Source organism: Vipera ursinii (genome assembly GCF_947247035.1).
Source record: "Vipera ursinii genome assembly, chromosome: 1".
In the NCBI taxonomy this organism is placed as follows: Eukaryota; Metazoa; Chordata; class Lepidosauria; order Squamata; family Viperidae; genus Vipera; species Vipera ursinii.
In genome coordinates this window covers 2,515,889-2,533,940 of record NC_139512.1, presented here as the reverse complement: position 1 = coordinate 2,533,940, position 18,052 = coordinate 2,515,889, and the positions used below count along the sequence as shown (strand labels likewise).

Here is an 18,052-nt window from a genome sequence, read left to right as displayed (position 1 = left end):
CTATAAAAATATGTTACTGTTATAAACCATATTCTGCAAGGAAGCTAGGTTAGATGCATCAATGATTCTGGAATTCCTTGATTAGAAAACTTACCTCCAATGATTTTAGATTGAAATATGGTCTCTACTAACTCTAGTTAAGCCAAGACATCTTCTGAAATTCTAATATACAGGCTAATTATTGTTGGATCACCTTCCCCACCTTTATTGTTTAGTTATAAAATATATGGAATAAATTTAAAAGGCATAGCATTTATTAGTTGAAAGTAAAGAGGTAGATCAATTTTAAACGAGATAGAACTGATGCCCTTTATCACTATTGTTGGTGCCTGGGAATTCTGCAATTTTTGTTCAGCAAATCTGGAAGACATTAGGTTCCCTCCCCACCTCTTCAACTGTTGGTCCCATTGCGTTCCTAAGCTGTTAATCAATTTTTGTCTGTCTTTCAAAAAGATCTCATGACTGGTCAAAAGCACAGCTATCTTCTGCTGTACTGCTCTTCTTAGCCTTCTCAGACTTCTTCCAGCTACTATAGATTCAAGTCATAAAATAAACCTCTACTCTGAATGGATCTGAAGGGTGGGGCTGTCAAATGGCTGAGTTCTTGGACTCAGAATAGTCAGTTATGCAGTCTTTCTTGTCCGATACAGAACTCCACACCCAGGTTTACAGCTGCCAACATTTACAAGTGCATTGATTGCACTGCAAGATTCTCATCCAAACCAAGTTTTAATGCTTTTATTTCATTACAGTGAACACAGAATCTCTTGCCTAAGTTTGCTTACATATTCCTGTATATTTATAGCTTAGTTTTTACAAATCAGACTACAAAATATTCAACAAAACTGTAATAGCACAATGTAAATTCATCTAGAAAGGGACGCGGTGGCTCAGTGGGTTGGGACGCTGAGCTTGTCGATCAGAAGGTCGGCAGTTTGGCGGGTCGAATCCCGAGTGCCGCGTAACAGAGTGAGCGCCTGTTACTCGTCCCAGCTTCTGCCCACCTAGCAGTTCGAAAGCACGTAAAAATGCAAGTAGAAAAATAGGGACCACTACGGTGGGAAGGTAACAGCGTTCCGTGCGCCTTTGGCGTCTAGTCATGCCGGCCACATGACCACGGAGACGTCCTCGGACAAACGCTGGCTCTTCGGCTATGAAACGGAGATGAGCACCGGCCCCTAGAGTCGGAAACGACTAGCACGCATGTGCGGGGGAACCTTTACCTTTACCTTTTTAAATTCATCTAGAGTCTAGTCAGTCTCTCAGTTGAAGTTTCCAGCTGTTCCACTTAATAAATGTACCACTGGATAATATTGGAAAAGGAAGCATTGTGTTGCTAGGGCCCAAACAGGATGCCTGTTTTGATATCATATAGGATAGACAACAATATATGTGGAGATACTCTTATCTCACTGAACCTTTGAATCAAACGATTGGCAGTTATATATGAAACTATAAAAACTAATTTCAGCCTCTAATTGGTTCAATTATGGCAACACCCCACCCCACCCCAAAATAAAAAGGGAGCAGCAGGGCTACAGTATAAACACTTGGCCTTGGTCTATTTGTAGAAGTTCACACAAACATGTTTAGGTTATAAAACTTGCTTCATTTAAAAATAAACAAATTTTCAGGAGTATCAGAACTACTGTTGACCAGAGCATTCCTTGATAACTGTCGATACCTGTTTATCTACTCTTAGCCACTTACTGAGACGAAGATACCTTTCTTTGATCCTTGTTAACCTTCAGGGATCTGAAGGCTAAATTATCAGAAAATGTGATCCTAACTGTTGTATTTAAAACGAGATACAGGCAGTCCTTGTTTAGCAACACAGTTGGAACTGGTAACTCAGTTGTTAAAATGAAGCAGTTGCTAAGTTAAACCCCAACTATGGTTATGATCTTATCTATCATTCCTTTGCTTTACAGACTTGTGGAGTTTGTAAATGTGAGGACTGATCATCAAAGTTACTTTTTCATCACATCTGTAAATGCAAACGTTCACACTCTGAGGCAATTGTGAAACGAGGACTACCTGTACCTGATTTAACATTTACTGCTTATTGAAACCTATTAGCAAAACTTTCCAGAAACTGTTTTCTCCACACTAATAAAAGAGTATAAATAGGACAAATACTTTTGGTTGGAGGACATCAATATTTTCTGCCAGAATAGTTATTGTGATTTTCATTTTTCAGAATCTAAAACACAAATACTATTTTAAAACCTTGATTGTACCATGCATAATACACTTTATAAAAACACAGTAAGAAATGCTGTGGCAAGTGATACAGCAGGGAAAAAACCCTTCAGATTCTGGATGAGAACTATGATCTAAATGCTCCTTAATTTGCAATGCAACAACTGGGTTTACACAAAGTACTGGCTAGAATAGTTTGATTCGGCATTTCATGTGAACTAGCCCAGCATGATGTCATAATAGAGTTTATATTTGGGCGTAGCACACATGCACATATTTGTATGTATGTATGCATGTAAAATTTATATGGCTACCCACCTTACAAATAAAGCTGGAGTGGATAATAAGAACTAAAATCCTAACACCAGCCAATTAACACAAAGTGGCTCCCTAAAATACAATTCACCAGCAGTTAGTATGTGAATACAGCAATCAAATGTTTAAGCCTAGGTTTAAATAATCATACTTTCTTGTCTTGTTGAATTAAAGGGTTAATTTTTCCAGAAAACTGACAAAGATGCATACTCCACATATTTTCCATATTTTTTAATCTGAGAAGCATTAGTTAATATTTCTTTATGTCAACACATGTGGCTCACATATGTGATAAAGCCTGTTAGAGCAAGCCCACCAAAAGCTAGCTTGTAATAGAACTGAAGATGCACATTAAGACCTGGAATGTCTCCAGACATTCTTGGCTTGTGGCCTGAAGCCATATTTGCCGTTTCCATGGCAAAGATCCTAGTATCTGTACAACAATAGGTCTATCTAGCCTGACAGAGTGAACAGCTCTCTTAACAAGGTCAAAGCAGTGCATAATGAAGCACATTACAGAGCTTGCACTACTTCTGTAGTAATACAGATATTTATGTGATGAGGGAGTTGGACATAAATTTCATGCCAAGTCATATATTTTCCTTAGGTAAAGCTGATATGAGGCACAACTTTATAATAATATTGTCAGCTCTACAACGAACCTGGCTGCAGCCATATTTTTTTCCCGTTCTAGGTTGCCACGAAAAGGGGAGGGACAAGATGATATTTCTGGTAGTCTAAACATGAGCAACTCTTGTGGAAACCAAGGTCATTCCCATGCCGGAGGGAAGGAGGAAGTCTGTTGAGTCAGAAAGCCCGCCAAGGTGTTCTATTGGGTAGCATGGGTGGGAATTGTTACATTGTATTAGATTCTTGTAGGGAAAGTTTAGATCAGGTTTCACTTGTGAACCTGCCAATATTATGTATCCAATAAACATGTTCTTTGAGGCATTTTCCTGCCTGGGAGTTCTGATTTATTTGGTCTCATTGATCAGGAACCTTGACAAATATATACTGCTCAAAAAAAAAATTAGTCACTCAGGAAATTTCTCCTTAGTTCCAGGTTGGATCTTCCTCTGAGCAACTTCTACCCTTGTCCTGCCTTCAGATGCTTTGGAGAACAAATTCTGCCCCTCTTCCCTGTGACAACTCTTCCAAGTATTGGCTACTGTGTCATCCCTAAACCTTTTCTTCATTAGGCTAAACATATGTAGTTTACTTAGTCGGTTATTGTACGGCTTAGCCTTCAAATCTTTTATCTTTGCTGCTCTTCTTCTGCAATCAAAGTTGTTTATTATTTTACTTGTTGGATTTTTAATTCTTTAAATTCTTAAATTCTTAAAATTATTGATATTTCTTGAATTATCAATACTGTAGCAACAATAGCACTTGAGAAATACTTTTTAAGTAAAACAAGTTTTTCAACAGCTAAAAAACCAGCTTTAATCAATTACAAAAAACTGAGGCATCTCAAATATTTCAAGTATTTTAGACTTCAAGCAGCCTTCAACATAACCAGCATGCCATAATTTTCAAAATTAAGTTCTTTTTCTTCACAACTCAGATTTTAATCACATCACCCTTTCCTTCCTGCTTCCCTATTTGAATATAATTCTGATAAATTTAATTGACTGGAAATCTTGCCATCTAGAAGATTCACATTTCATAGATAGCAACATATTAAGACTACAATGTCTTGCAGCTAAGAGATGGGGTGCATTCACAGAACACCTATTTCTCATTATGTTTGCTGATATGTTTTCTCATCATTGTCATCTCTATAATTAATGGTGATAAATCTAGGACCAAAATATCCAGACTGAATAATGTTTTGTATTATTCAAAGAAGCTTGACTAGTTTTTAATTAAGTACCACCCTTTCAACAAAGACTTCTCAAAATGCATTGAGGAAAACTGAAAGCTTCAAAAAATTATTTCCCACAAGCAGAACTGATCTAATACTGTTTAGAATATCAAACTTAGTTACCTTCTTTGCACAAATCTGTCAGATACCACTTTTCCATATCACCAAATATCCCTGAAGCATTCTCAAGTTCACACAATTCTGGCATGTTCCTCTACAATTTCACTATTACTCTCCATACACAGCAAAGAATGTAATATTTCCTTTTGAAGTTTTTACAGTCTAGAAGATTGGATGAGAGGGGAATTGCTTTCCAAAAAAGTCTGTGTGGTATTAAGCAATCTTTCCAAGATGGCTCCAAAGAACCTGTTCCCCTGGAATATGGCAACCCCCTCCCAAGAAAAGCATCACACAATACCAATGTGATAAGTACAATGGAAATCTCATTTCATTAACATTCAGAGACCTAAGTCTTAAAACAACCTGGTTCTGCGAAAATGGTTTACAACATGCAGTTGCTGAAACAATGAGGGGATTAAAAACACCTACCTTTGTACCAACTGTTATATCTTGGACAATGCTGTAAAAAAAAAAGAAAGATTACATAGTTAGCCAATTTACATGTATACATCAAAGATATGTGAAATTAAACAAAATGAAATGAAGGTTAAAATGTGAATTTCCTAGCAGACAATGCATGCTTACAATAGTGCTGGACACCAAAAAGTAATCAGAAATTTAATTCATAGGAAGATACATCTCTCCCAGTAAGACTACTACAAATACTACAAAAACTGCTCTTACTAAGAATGTGATACAATATTCAGACTATATTCAAGCCAAATATACAATATTGCACATACATTTCATGCATAAAAGCCACATGACATTCATTTCCATATGCTTAAAACAAGTTAGAGGACAAACTGAATGAAACAAATTCTATTAAGCTTGAGAAAAAAATACTCCACCCAACTCTATATAGTAGGCTTTTAGTTATAATGCTTCCCACATCAAATTAAGCTTTATGGTAGTACAAGGTTAATTGTTTCTGCAGACATGTAACTACATCTAAAACCTGATTTTCAAGACTAACTAACTAGGTTACACCCTTTGTTTTAAATCTTATGCATCAAGTAAGTTTTTTAATCCCTGGATTTAATGAACTCATCAGCCGTCATTGCAAAGCTGACAACAGTTTCAACAGATCCTACGTTCTCTTGGCAGCTAAGGCAGCCCTAAGGCAATTGAACTATCCCTGCATGCACATATTACACACCCCTTTCCCAGCATCAGCACTGCATATAAGAATTTCTGTGAATGAAGCTGAAGTAGTAGTCACAAGGACAAAAGCCCTAATAAGCAGGCATATACATAGAATGAAGGCTAATGCTAAGCTTGTAAGTCGCCCTGAGTCTTCGGAGAAGGGCGGGATATAAATGGAATTTTAAAAAAATACATTGGGGGGGGGAAACAAAGGCTGCATAAAAGGCTTTAAGTTCTTTCAAGAAATTATTTTTTATACTTTCAGAGATATTGACTGGCTTGACAGAATAGCTAAAATAAGTATGTAGTATTACATGTCAGACAACCATTTGTCTAAAATGGTATACGGCTGGGGTACGCAACCTTGGCTCTTTTATGACTTGTGGACTTCAATTCGCAGAATTCCTGAGCCAAGGTTGCCTACCCATGGGGGTCTCCTGCTTGAGCAGAGGGTTGGACTAGATAGAAGATCTCCAAGGTCCCTTCCAACTTTGTTATTCTGTTCTGTTATTCTGAATGAATAACTGAATTTGAACATACAGTGGTATCTGTAATAATGGCAGTTAATACCATGTAATAATTCCAAAATGGCAACTCACATGTGACATTATACAAATGTGACATTATACAAATGCCATTATACAAGATGATATCACAGTCTATCATTTGCCTCTTAAGATCCATGCAAGCATTGTAACTCCTCCCAAGTTAAATTTCTAAACTTTTTATTATTCAAGATCATCTTTAAACAGCTTAGATAAAAAACAAAGCTACCACTAATCTCCACACCCAGATAACAATCCCATCCATTAAAGCCTGCAGGGAAATTCTTCATTCTCATGCAAAATATAACAGGAAGCATTTTATTCTTCTAGGTTTACAGAAGGAAGAAATGATGAAGTTCCCACCAAGAACATCTACAATTAACTGAAAAGTGAAAACATTTCTTGGCATAAAAAAAGCTTTCTAAGGGAAACGTAAAGCAAGAATTACAGTACACTAGCCTGCTAAAAAAATTTTTTAAGGAAAGTGGAGACTGGCCAAACTTGATTCCAAAAATGGATTGAGAAAAGTTACGAGGGAGGATTTTTTTCTGGAACTATGCTTTGCAAATGAAGAAACAAAGTATAGTACTTGCTGTTCAATTATCTACAAATAATACATATAATATAGGTTTGCCCATCATTCAGAGAGTTTTGACAACTTTTGTCCAGTCATCAAAGAAAAAAGTTCTGTTTAAAAACTTGACCAGGTTCATGAATAGATAAAAATAAATGCCTGATATATGAAAAATGGGATGGATGTAGAGCAGTTTCTCCAACTAGTCAAGGTGACACTAAAATGACAAAACATACGGTATAACTTCAAAAGTTCACTCTTTTATAACTGCATCTCAATATCTTATGCAAGTTGATAAGTGGATTTTTGCACTATCTGCATTTTATCACTTGCCCTGTCTTCTGAAGGTTGATGACACAAGGATGGGAATGTATTTCTAAGATATAGTTCTGACCACATCCACAAAAAGGAAGATAAAAGGCTACAACTTCAAGTATAAAATAAACATAATGAAATAAGGGGAAATATTACTATCCTATGAAATAGCTTTTAAATATATCAACAGCAAAGATTATCACAATTTTTAAATATATTAGAAGTATATTTCAATTAACTCAGTTACCAGTACAAAGGTTTGGAGTAAATAAAGAAAAGAAGCAAAAGCACAGCATTTGCAAGTCTTGATGGATTAGGCCAAGATCCATCTTAGTCCTCCTTTTATTTTACAATGTAGCCAAAGAAATGTTTACATTAGGAGATGAAGATATACTTCCCTCCAGTTGCTGTTTCCCTGAAATTGGATTTAGACCTATGTTGCATCTAAGCGATAAGAATATCAATCAGCTACTATGTTTACTCAAGAGCCCTTAATGAAGAACTTCATCAAAGACTTTCTGAAAACCCAAGTACAGACTGTGTTGCTGACACACTCAAATAATGTAAGTTTATCCTTATGGAATCCATGATTTTCTTTTAAAAATGTTTCTTCGCCATGTGTTTTATTTTTTTCATTACTAACAGTTTGCTTAGAGCTACCCAGCTTATAGTTTTCCAGGTGTCCTACAGATCTCTTTAAAATATTCTGCTATGAGGTCAGAAATTTCAGAGTTTGGTTTTTTAAATATTCAATATTAGTTAATGACATTTGTTTTTGGTATTCTGCAGCTATTACCTGGTGGATAATAATTCATTAGCTATTTATACCTGAGCTGATCTTAATAGTATGAACTGATATGTAACTTGCTTCCCTATTCTTACTTACAAAAGTTTCATTTTTAAAATGAACTGTAAACTTGAAGGCTACACTGCAGAACTGTCTGTCATGTTACAATCATTAATTGCTCTTAAGCCTTTTGGCTTAATGAGCAAAATTAAATTCTTTGAATCAAGATATGATAGGGAACTGCATTGAAGGGAGAAGGATACATACTAGGTTTCACTCGGATTAGAAAATACTTGAAACAAAGCAAACGAAGGGATCTAGGACTCAAATGTAACTTAAATGTTTTTTAAATGATGGGTGCCATGGAATAAAAACCAATTAGATAAAAGAACCTACTCTGAATACAGAACATCATATCAGGAATCGCATCACTGAACATTCAGAAGTCATTAGAAAGGCGTATTAAATTTCTCTATCTCCCCCACATCATTCATCTTCCCTCCACAACTCTTGACTCTTTAGGCTAAACGTATTTGATCTCCCAACTGTGTCAAACCATCACGCCGCCTTTAAAAAAAAACTCCCAACACCATTTTATCTCATAGATGCCTCCAACTTTTGGGTCACCGGTCATTACATAAACCGCGTAAAGGACTATACCTTTTATTTTCTTTAATGCACGTGTTTTTATGTCTCCCCACTCCGAAATTATTTTGTCTTTTAAAGTCAAAGAGAAGCAAGAGTGGGATTAGGGCGGAGGCAGAAAAGAAAGCCCTTAGGCCAGGGGTAGGCAACCTCGGCTCTTTTATGACTCATGGACTTCAACTCCCAGAATTCCTGAGCCAGCCAAGCTGGCTCAGGAATTCTGGGAGTTGTAGTCCATGAGTCATAAAAGAGCCGAGGTTGCCTACCCCTGCCTTAGGCTAATTAATATCCGGGCGACGGAAGGCGGCCGAATGTGGGAAGGGGGCGTGGCCAGAAGGCGAGCACGAGGCAGCCGAACACAGCAGGAACTACCTTGAGAGTTAATTTAAAAAAAAAATGGAGAAGCGAGTAAAGGGGCGAGGACGCACGGGCGCGCTCATATCCGGAACGCTGAGCAAAAGTCACGCATTTGGGACTTTTGAGTAAAAAAAAGCGCCGGAGGGGAGGAGACGGGAGCAAAGGCCGCGCCAGTTACGGCAACCCGGCACACACCCCAGGTCGACAACTACACGAGTTTTGCCCCCACCGAGCACATTCAGGGGTCTTCAAACTCAGCCCTTTCATGACTCGTGGACTTCAACTCCCAGAATTCCTCAGCCAGCGTGTCTGGCTGAGGAATTCTGGGAGTTGAAGTCCACGAGTCATAAAAGGGCCGAGTTTGAAGACCTCTGAATTAAAGCAACGGGGGTGAGGGGTAGGGACCAGGTTGGGGAAAACCATGAACCACGAGCCGGAAATGGTAGGCGGGAAGGGCCGCAGACAGAACTCGAGGCGCGGAATATCGGCAGCGGGCCGCCGGATCTTTAGGCCGCGCGCGCCAAGGAGACGCGCGGGTGGAGGATTATTTTAAGAGAACGGAGGGCCGGGAGCGTGCGCGCGCAGAAAGAGCGAGGAAGGGAGGGAGAGCGATGGCGGCGCCGGCGCAGAACTTTTAAAAAGGAAGGGCAAATTCCAGTAGAGAGAAAAGGAGGAGGAGGAGGGGGGGCTGTCCTGGGACGGCGGTACGCGTATCCCCCCCGATCTTCTCAAGTCTCTTTCCAGAACTCGGCCAAAGTTTTTGCCATGGTGCGAGTGGCCCAGTTTCTGTCTCCCTTGCACACCCACAGCCGCCTCCGGCGATTTCTCTCACGTTGGACGGAGAGTGGCCGCTCCCTCGCCTCAGTTATGCGACCCGGCCAGGTAAAGCCACGAGTTCCCTCCCTTCCTCGCCCTCCCGAAACAATATCGCCTCACAGGTTACGCCGTTCCCCCCCCCCCTTCCGCCACGCCACGCCACGCTCTCGTTATCGCTTACCCGTCCATGGCACACGAAGGCAACCCGAAGGGAACCGGAGTGCAGGCGCCGGAGTAGCAGGAGCGGATCCAACGGCTACGTGTTATATAGACTCACAAAATGGCGGCGCTAAAAGGCTCCGCCCTCGACTCCTTCCCGACGCTAAAAACTCATTGGCTGCTTCGGCTGTTGCTTTTGACGGCGCAGGCAACGGAATCTCGCCGTTTCGACCCAGCGCGAGCCGACGGGGGTTTCTCATTGGTGGAAGCTAAGCGACGGGGGCGAAGATGGGCTCCGGCTCGCGGTTGCATTGCCCGCCGCGGGATTTGCGAGGCCTTCTTGAGCGCTGGCAGTGAAGACGCGGGGGGGGGGGTGGCGGCCATCTTAAAAGAGGTAGAGGGTTGAGGGGTTTTTTTCTTTTTTTTTTTTGCTTCCATTCGCAGTTTGAACGCGGTTTGTCCCGGCCGCCATTGTGGCTACGGGCAAATGAATCCAAAGGGCGACTTGCTCTCGGGACGGCCATAGTTGAATGGTGGCGTCGAAGGCCAAGCTTTGAAGCCGTGGCGGCTCTTTTGAAAGATGGCAGAACCATAGTCCGCCGGGGAATCTAACTGAAAGACTTTAAAAAAAAGTTGTCCGGGCAAGTTGAAGACAACAGAAAGAGGGTGATTGTAGCACAGTTTGCTAGACTCGTTGACTGTTCTTTGAGCTCGTTTTTCTGCCTGCCCATTCTTTGATAAGAATATTTTGTATTTATAACCACCACATGTCCTCCCTTTATATTCTTTCTTGGAGAATTCAAAGCCGTTTTGCCCAAAGTGACTTGAAATTTAACTTTTTATAAGACTTCGTGATATGTAGTCATTCTTGGTAGTTTTTTTTTAAAAAGTTATATATATTTAAACCCCGCTGTAACCCAGACCACAATTTCTACCAACCCCTAACCATGGGCTCTTCAACAACTCTACAGCTGCCCATTCGTGCTTTACAAATGACGAATACACAAAAGAATATATTGGCATGTATTCTCATAGGCTTCATGGCCTGCATGAACGGGCCATCTTGGTGATGGTTCTGACTTGATGGAACACCTTATCCCAGAAATTTGGGTGGCTGTAACTCTCCTTGGGTTGAAACTTAACATTAAGAAAACCAAGATCATGGCATCCGGCCCTCTCAATTCCTGGCAAATAGATGGGGAAGAAATGGAGGTACTGACAGATTTTATTTTCCTGGGCTCCAAGATCACCGCAGACGGAGACTGCAGCCAAGAAATTAAAAGTCGCTTGCTCCTGGGGAGGAAAGCCACGGCAAATCTAGACAGCGCACTAAAAAGCAGAGACATCACCCTGTCAACAAAAGTGTGCATAATCAAGGCTATGGTCTTCCCAGTTGCAATGTATGGCAGTGAAAGTTGGACCATAAAAAAGGCTGAGCGCCAAAGAATTAAGGCCTTTGAACTCTGGTGCTGGAGAAGACTCCTGCGAGTTCCTTGGACTGCAAGGCGATCAAACCGGTCAGTCCTAGAGGAGATCAACCCTGACTGCTCTTTAGAAGGCCAGATCCTGAAGTTGAAACTCAAATACTTTGGCCACCTAATGAGAAGGAAGGACTCACTGGAGAAGAGCCTAATGCTGGGAAAGATTGAGGGCAATAGAAGAATGGGATGACAGAGAATGAGGTGGCTGGATGGAGTCACTGAAGCAGTAGGCATGAGCTTAAATGGACTCCAGAAGATGGTAGAGGACAGGAAGGCCTGGAGGAAAGTTGTCCATAGGGTCGCGATGGGTCGGACACGACTTTGCACCTAACAACAACAACAATTCCCATGCGCCTGCCACTCACACAGAACCATCCCCTCTCCCCCACTCCCCCAGCCCACCAACCCAGGAAACACATTGATTGACCTAAAAACACAGATTGTGCTAACTAAAAGCAGAGGTCATTACTTGTGATGGAATATGCACCTGGAGAAGCACTGGAGGGTAGTCTTAACAGTACAAAGCTTTCTTGGGCAATATATTCCATATGCACCTGGAGAAGCACTGGAGGGTAGTCTTAACAGTACAGAACTTTTTTGGGCAATATATTCCATAGAGAAGCCCAAATTAAGAGACTGTGCAGTGCCAGGGGAGGGGGAGGGCACGAGATTCAGGGTTGTTACATCTCAGGATAAAGTCAGGTAAGAAAGTTATAGCTTAAGTTTGGTAAGATTCTGTCCAGCAAGTGTAAGCAGGTGGACTCAGGTAGGTTTCACTGTGTTATCTTTGACCCTGGGCTGACAGTCCTGTACTCCTCTATCCCAACAGTGGCACTTTAAGCACATTTCTACAGTGGAGCCAATTAACTTGTGTTTTAGTTGCTTCTCCAGAGCAAATGGGACGCGGTGGCTCAGTGGGTTAGGACGCTGAGCTTGTCGATCAGAAGGTCAGCAGTTTGGTGGGTTGAATCCCGAGTGCCGTGTAACAGAGTGAGCGCCTGTTACTCGTCCCAGCTTCTGCCAACCTAGCAGTTCGAAAGCACGTAAAAATGCAAGTAGAAAAATAGGGACCACTACGGTGGGAAGGTAACAGCGTTCCGTGCGCCTTCGGCGTCTAGTCATGCCAGCCACATGACCATGGAGACGTCCTCGGACAAGCGCTGGCTCTTCGGCTTTGAAATGGAGATGAGCCCCGGCCCCTAGAGTCGGAAACGACTAGCACACATGTGCGGGGGAGCCTTTACCTTTACCAGAGCAAATGCTGAGATGAGAGTATTGGAAGTGTTGCTGTTTTGAGTCCATGGGAACCAATTGCCATGTCCTGCTCCAGAGAAGGGTTGGCTCTTGCTGCCCCCACCAATGATTTTTCCCCTTATTCATCACCGTAAAAAGAAATAAAAGAATAAGTACAGGTAGTCCTTGATTTACAACAGTTCATTTAGTGACCGTTCAAATTTATAAGAACAATGAAAAAAGTGACTTATGACCGTTTTTCACACTTACAACCATTGCCGCATCCCCATGGTCACATAATCGAAATTCAGACACTGGGCAACTGATTCATATTTATGACAGTTGCAGTGTCCTGGAGTCATATCCCTTTTGCAATTTTTCTGACAAGCAAAGTCAATGGGGAAGTCAGATTCACTTAACAACCATGTTACTAACTTAACAACTACACTGATTCACTTAACAACTGTGGCAAGAAAGGTTCTAAAATGGGAAAAAATTCATTCAACAAATGTTTCACTTAGCAACATAAATTTTGGCCTCAATTGTGGTCGTACCTCAAGGACTACCTGATATAGGATTACCTGTACCAGGATGAACAAGATGCTAGGTTCCTGGTAATTTCTGTGCTCGACATATTGACCAGATGGATGAATGAAACATTAGAAGACAGTATTAGAAATGGGCTACCAGATTTAAGCTGCAAAAATCCAGATGACCAGTAAAGGTAAAGGTTCCCCCGCACAGGCGTGCTAGTCGTTTCCAACTCTAGGGGCCGGTGCTCATCTCCGTTTCAAAGCCGAAGAGCCAGCGCTTGTCCGAGGACGTCTCTGTGGTCATGTGGCCGGCATGACTAGACGCCAAAGGCGCACGGAACGCTGTTACCTTCCCACTGTAGTGGTCCCTATTTTTCTACTTGCATTTTTACGTGCTTTCGAACTGCTAGGTTGGCAGAAGCTGGGACGAGTAACAGGCGCTCACTCTGTTACTCTGTTACTGATGACCAGTAGGTGACAACAAAGACACATAAAATGTTATTCTGCCATCATGTTCAGCTGAAATATTGCAGATCAGTTGGTTAGAATAGTTCAAAGAGCTTGGAGGATGAAACGGGACCCTTGGAATTGTCATATTGTCATATTAGGGAGCACCTGCTGCCAGCATCAACTTCCCTCCGCCCCGTGCGCTCCCACAGAGAGGGCCTCCTCAGGGTGCCACTGATCAGAGAATGTCGATTGGTGGCCCCCAGGGGGAGGTCCTTCTCTGTGGGCGCCCCGGAGCTATGGAATCGGTTGCCGGTTGAGGTCCAGATGGCGCCCGACCTTCGCTCCTTCCGTCGCGATCTGAAAACGCATTTGTTTGAACAAGCCGGCTTGGCCTGATGGGGGGTGGTTGGGTTTTTTATTCTTAATATTTGTATTTATTGTTTTTAGCTGGGCATATGTTTAATTTTCTTTTAACTTTTGTATTTTTGTATTTTTTATATATATGCCCTGTTCACCGCCCTGAGTCCTTTGGGAGAAGGGCAGTATATAAATAAAATTATTATTATTATTATTATTATTATTATTATTATTATTATTATTATTATTATTATTATTATATTGTAATACGGTTTGTTTCTGGCATAGTTCAATATGTGACTCCAGCCATTATGGGTGGAAACCAGGATTTATGCCTTTATGTGATATGTGAACCCAGCCATAATGAAAAATCATGTGAACTTAGCCACTCAATAGGGAATATTAATTGATTATGTGCCATCAAGTCAGTGTTGACTTTTAACATCTTCATAGAATAGATTTTTCTCTTTCCTCCTGCACTACAGTACAGAATAAAGCTCCCTTATGGACATGAAGGACCTAGCTTCATTTCCCACACAAAACATTCTCATTGTGATCTCTCTTGCATGATGCTTAACCAAGCCTTGCTGCTGTTCCTCTGACAATGTTAAAAATGCCTTCACTGATATGATGGGTGTAGTGTAAAATCTTGTGAACCTAATTAAGGAGGTAAACTAAATTTCTATTGATTCTCAGGATATGGAACACGTATTTGTATTCCAAATATAGGAGAAATTTAAGACATTGTAGGGTGCTGGCATTGTTCCCCATTCTTATTTCAGGTCGTGCCTAACACTTAGTTGGCATAAAGCAATTTTTATGAGGAACTAAGTTTGTGAACAGAAATTTTATTCTAGTCATTTCACTACTAGTTGACATACAAAGTATTCATAGCATCATCCAGCCATTAATAAAGTGATACAAAACTGGTTATCATTAGTATAATTTTGGCACAACGTTTAGATAACTTTAGAAGGTACAACCAATTTTTAGTAGAGAAATGAACTTATGGTGACTTCTTGGAAGTACAGTAAAAAGCATTAAGATGTTAAATTTTAGGATTTATGTTTTCCTATTTATTCTTAGGCTTTGTTTTGCTTCATTCATAATCAACTACAGTAGAGGAACCATGGGTTTTCCAATTTCCCTCATTATTATTTCCTCTTCGCACTCTTCTTCAATAGCCTCTGAAGAACATAGAAATGCTTTTTTTAAAAAAATTCTCTAGAATGATTTACAACTCACAAAAAATGGATTATTGAATCATGCTGAGTGATTATCTGGTTTGTTTAATATTTGTATAGATGTTAATAAACTTAGCCATGTAGCACCAAAGTTAAAATGGAGGACCAAAGTATCAAAATGGAAGGAAGGAAGGAAGAAAGCAAGGTTGGTTCATACAGGCCTTATGGTTAAAGGAAGTTATCACATCAACCTGCATTTGCACCTACATATGTGGTCCACAGTCGAGACATATTGTAGCAATTGTTCAGCAGCAAAACTTAAAAAAGAGCATGGTTCTTTGGAATGCATGATTTGGAATCCTGCGCGCCCAGTTTTGTCATTTCTCTCATTGTTTCAGTAGAACAAGATAATGGCACAGTCAAGCTCTGTGTTGAGGACTTTTTTGTTTCTTTGTACAGGGAGAATTTATTCAAAAAACATGAAAGATAGTTTCCAGTGAACTGAAAGAATGGCAGATTCTCTTCACCAGTGTTCTTAAGACAGTAAATTAATCGGGTAAGAATTTTCACAAAAAATTGTGTGACCAGGTCAAAACCACCAAGGGCCAGCCAGCAATCCCTTAACCCAGGACCTTCCTATCTCACCAGTAGTTCAAATGCCTCATTCTAAGTGTTCTTCAGAACAGAGTCTTGGGACAGCTCTCTGGATTACGTGCCTTCTGGGTCTGCTTTCTTCAAGATATCAGAATAGTTGACCAGCCATTTTTGTGGCTCTTTGGGACAAGTGATCATCAGATCAGGGCGTTTTGGTGGCCACCCAGTCTGGAGAAGCCCTAGCATTAAACAAAATGGGCTAACATCAATCGGAATCCTTGCCAGGTTTATTGGTTGTCATTGAGCCCTACCATATAAGTTAAACTTTCCCATGGAATGCATGAGTAAAGTTGTATATAGCATGTATATGTTGTATATAGTACATTTAGGTGTGTGTCATATATGTGTTCACTTTGAGAGCAGGCAACTCATTTTCATTTTTGATGTGTGTCGTGCCCACAGTAAAAAAAATGACAATAAAGGTTATCTTACCTTACGCTCAGGAAAATGTAATTAAGATAACAGCATGGTATTGTTTAAAATTAACCTTAAATAAGGAAAAAAAATACAAGAGAATGAAGCCTATAGTTCAGTTTTCTGCCCCATCATTTCAACTCAGTTGTCCTATCTCCAGTTTGCCAGATGTCCATAAATTGTGTGTGTACGAGCAAAATAACACACACTATTATATTACTTCACAATATTGAGTTTCATTGAGGAGTGATTTCATTTCACTGTCAGTCCAACTCCCACCACTTAGGATAAAATTAAATAGCTTTTCCTCCTTAACTAGTAAATGTTTGGTCAGGATCCTCTCTATACCTAAAGCCTCAGCAATTTTAAGACATGTGGACTTCAACTTCCAGAATTTCCTAGTCCACAGGTGTCATTGTCACGACGTATCATGATTTTTTTCACATTGCTGGAGCTGGGGTGGGCACGGCCTCTGCATGATGCAACTGTCCTGCGGGCCGGCAGTTTGACACCCCTGTCCTAGTCCATGCCTAGGCTGGAGAATTCTGGGAGTTGAGGTTCACCCATCTTAAGTTGTTTAGTTGAGAAACACTGACCTAAAGCACTAAATTTCTACAAGAAATCTAGATTCTGCTGCTAAAATGAATTGTGTAAAACTATATTGAAAATGGAAGAACAATTCTAGGAAATCTGTGAATAGGGCATGAAATAAACAATTGTTCTTTTGGTCCTTCTGCTTCCCATTGTTTAGTTATTCAGACAGACTTTTATAAAATATGGAGCTTCTGTTTAACAAATGGAGACTGAAAACTCTTGCCTATTCCATTAATTTATCTGGTCTTAAGGTGTTAAAGGTGCTAAGCAATGCACACAACCACATATTGTGTCAGTAAGTTCCATAAGCAGCAAACTGCTCATTAATTTTACTTTGTGAGCCTACAATCTAGAAAGAGAAACATTTAATTATTTTTGTTTCAGTTTAATGGACTTACAAGCTGTTCCATTTGCAAAGGTTTCTGTGGCATATGTTCCACTGTTCATAAGTTAGGTTAAAATATAAAAATATAATAACACCAAAATATGTCAGCAACAATTTATAACATACCCTGCTGGGCACATAATCAATTTAGCAGACAAATTCTACTCTCCCAAGGAAAAAACATCACAACATTCTCTCCCAAGGCCTGCTGGAAAACCACACTTTAATTCCTTTCCTGAAAGTCAACAGAATAGGAACTTTCGGGGAAATGCTGTTCCACAAGGGGAGTCAGCAACTGAGGTCGCTGTGATCCTTGAAGAGGGCCTTCCTTCCCTGAGTGAAGGAATATGGAGGCAGATGTATGCATGTATGTATAGATTTATTTAATTACATTTATTGTGGCTGGCTATTCTACTGGACAGCATACAAAATCCAAATACACAAAATAGTTAAAAAGATAGAAAACATAAAATAGAACATGACAGCCCGGGCTCAAAACAACAATAACAATAAAAACATAACAGGATCCCCATGAACATATAATATATTAACCCCAGGTCTTAAGAGCACCATCTGTATCTCTGGGGATGTTGTCCCACAGGGCAGCAGCAGCAACAACAACAACAACAGAGAAGGAATGCTTCCTGAATCCCACAAGATGGCATCCTTTAATTGAGCAGATCTGAAGCATAGCCATTCTGTCTGACATGAACCAAGCAGGAAGAAGCAATGTGAGACCAGTGGTCCCTGAGTTAACTAGGTCCTATGCCACAAAGAGTTTTATATAACTATCAGCACCTGGAAGCCACATAGCAACCTCACTGTGAGAAATGGGTGTAGCGAGAAATGACTTATTGCTTGCACTGCTGGATTTTGAACCAGCTATAGTTTCTGGATGATCTTCACGTAAAACATATTGCAG

At 40.5% G+C, this 18,052-nt stretch overlaps 2 protein-coding genes across 3 annotated transcripts in view; one reads left to right on the top strand and one right to left on the bottom strand.

Annotated features, from left to right (window-relative positions):
- The window catches only part of PTBP1 (polypyrimidine tract binding protein 1), a 40,649-nt gene extending 30,513 nt beyond the window's left edge, over positions 1-10,136 (bottom strand). The window contains exons 1-2 of one of the 2 annotated variants that reach the window (XM_083356666.1): positions 9,868-10,136; positions 4,931-4,961 (exon numbers count right to left, since the gene is read on the bottom strand). In XM_083356666.1, coding sequence (XP_083212792.1) covers positions 4,931-4,961; positions 9,868-9,875 — 39 coding nt within the window. In that variant the 5' untranslated portion in view covers positions 9,876-10,136. The remainder of the gene's footprint in view (positions 1-4,930; positions 4,962-9,867) is intronic. The other variant, XM_083356667.1, reaches the window with a different exon arrangement.
- The window catches only part of LOC310632727 (uncharacterized protein), a 474,991-nt gene that overhangs the window by 275,594 nt on the left and 181,345 nt on the right, over positions 1-18,052 (top strand). The window lies entirely within an intron of this gene.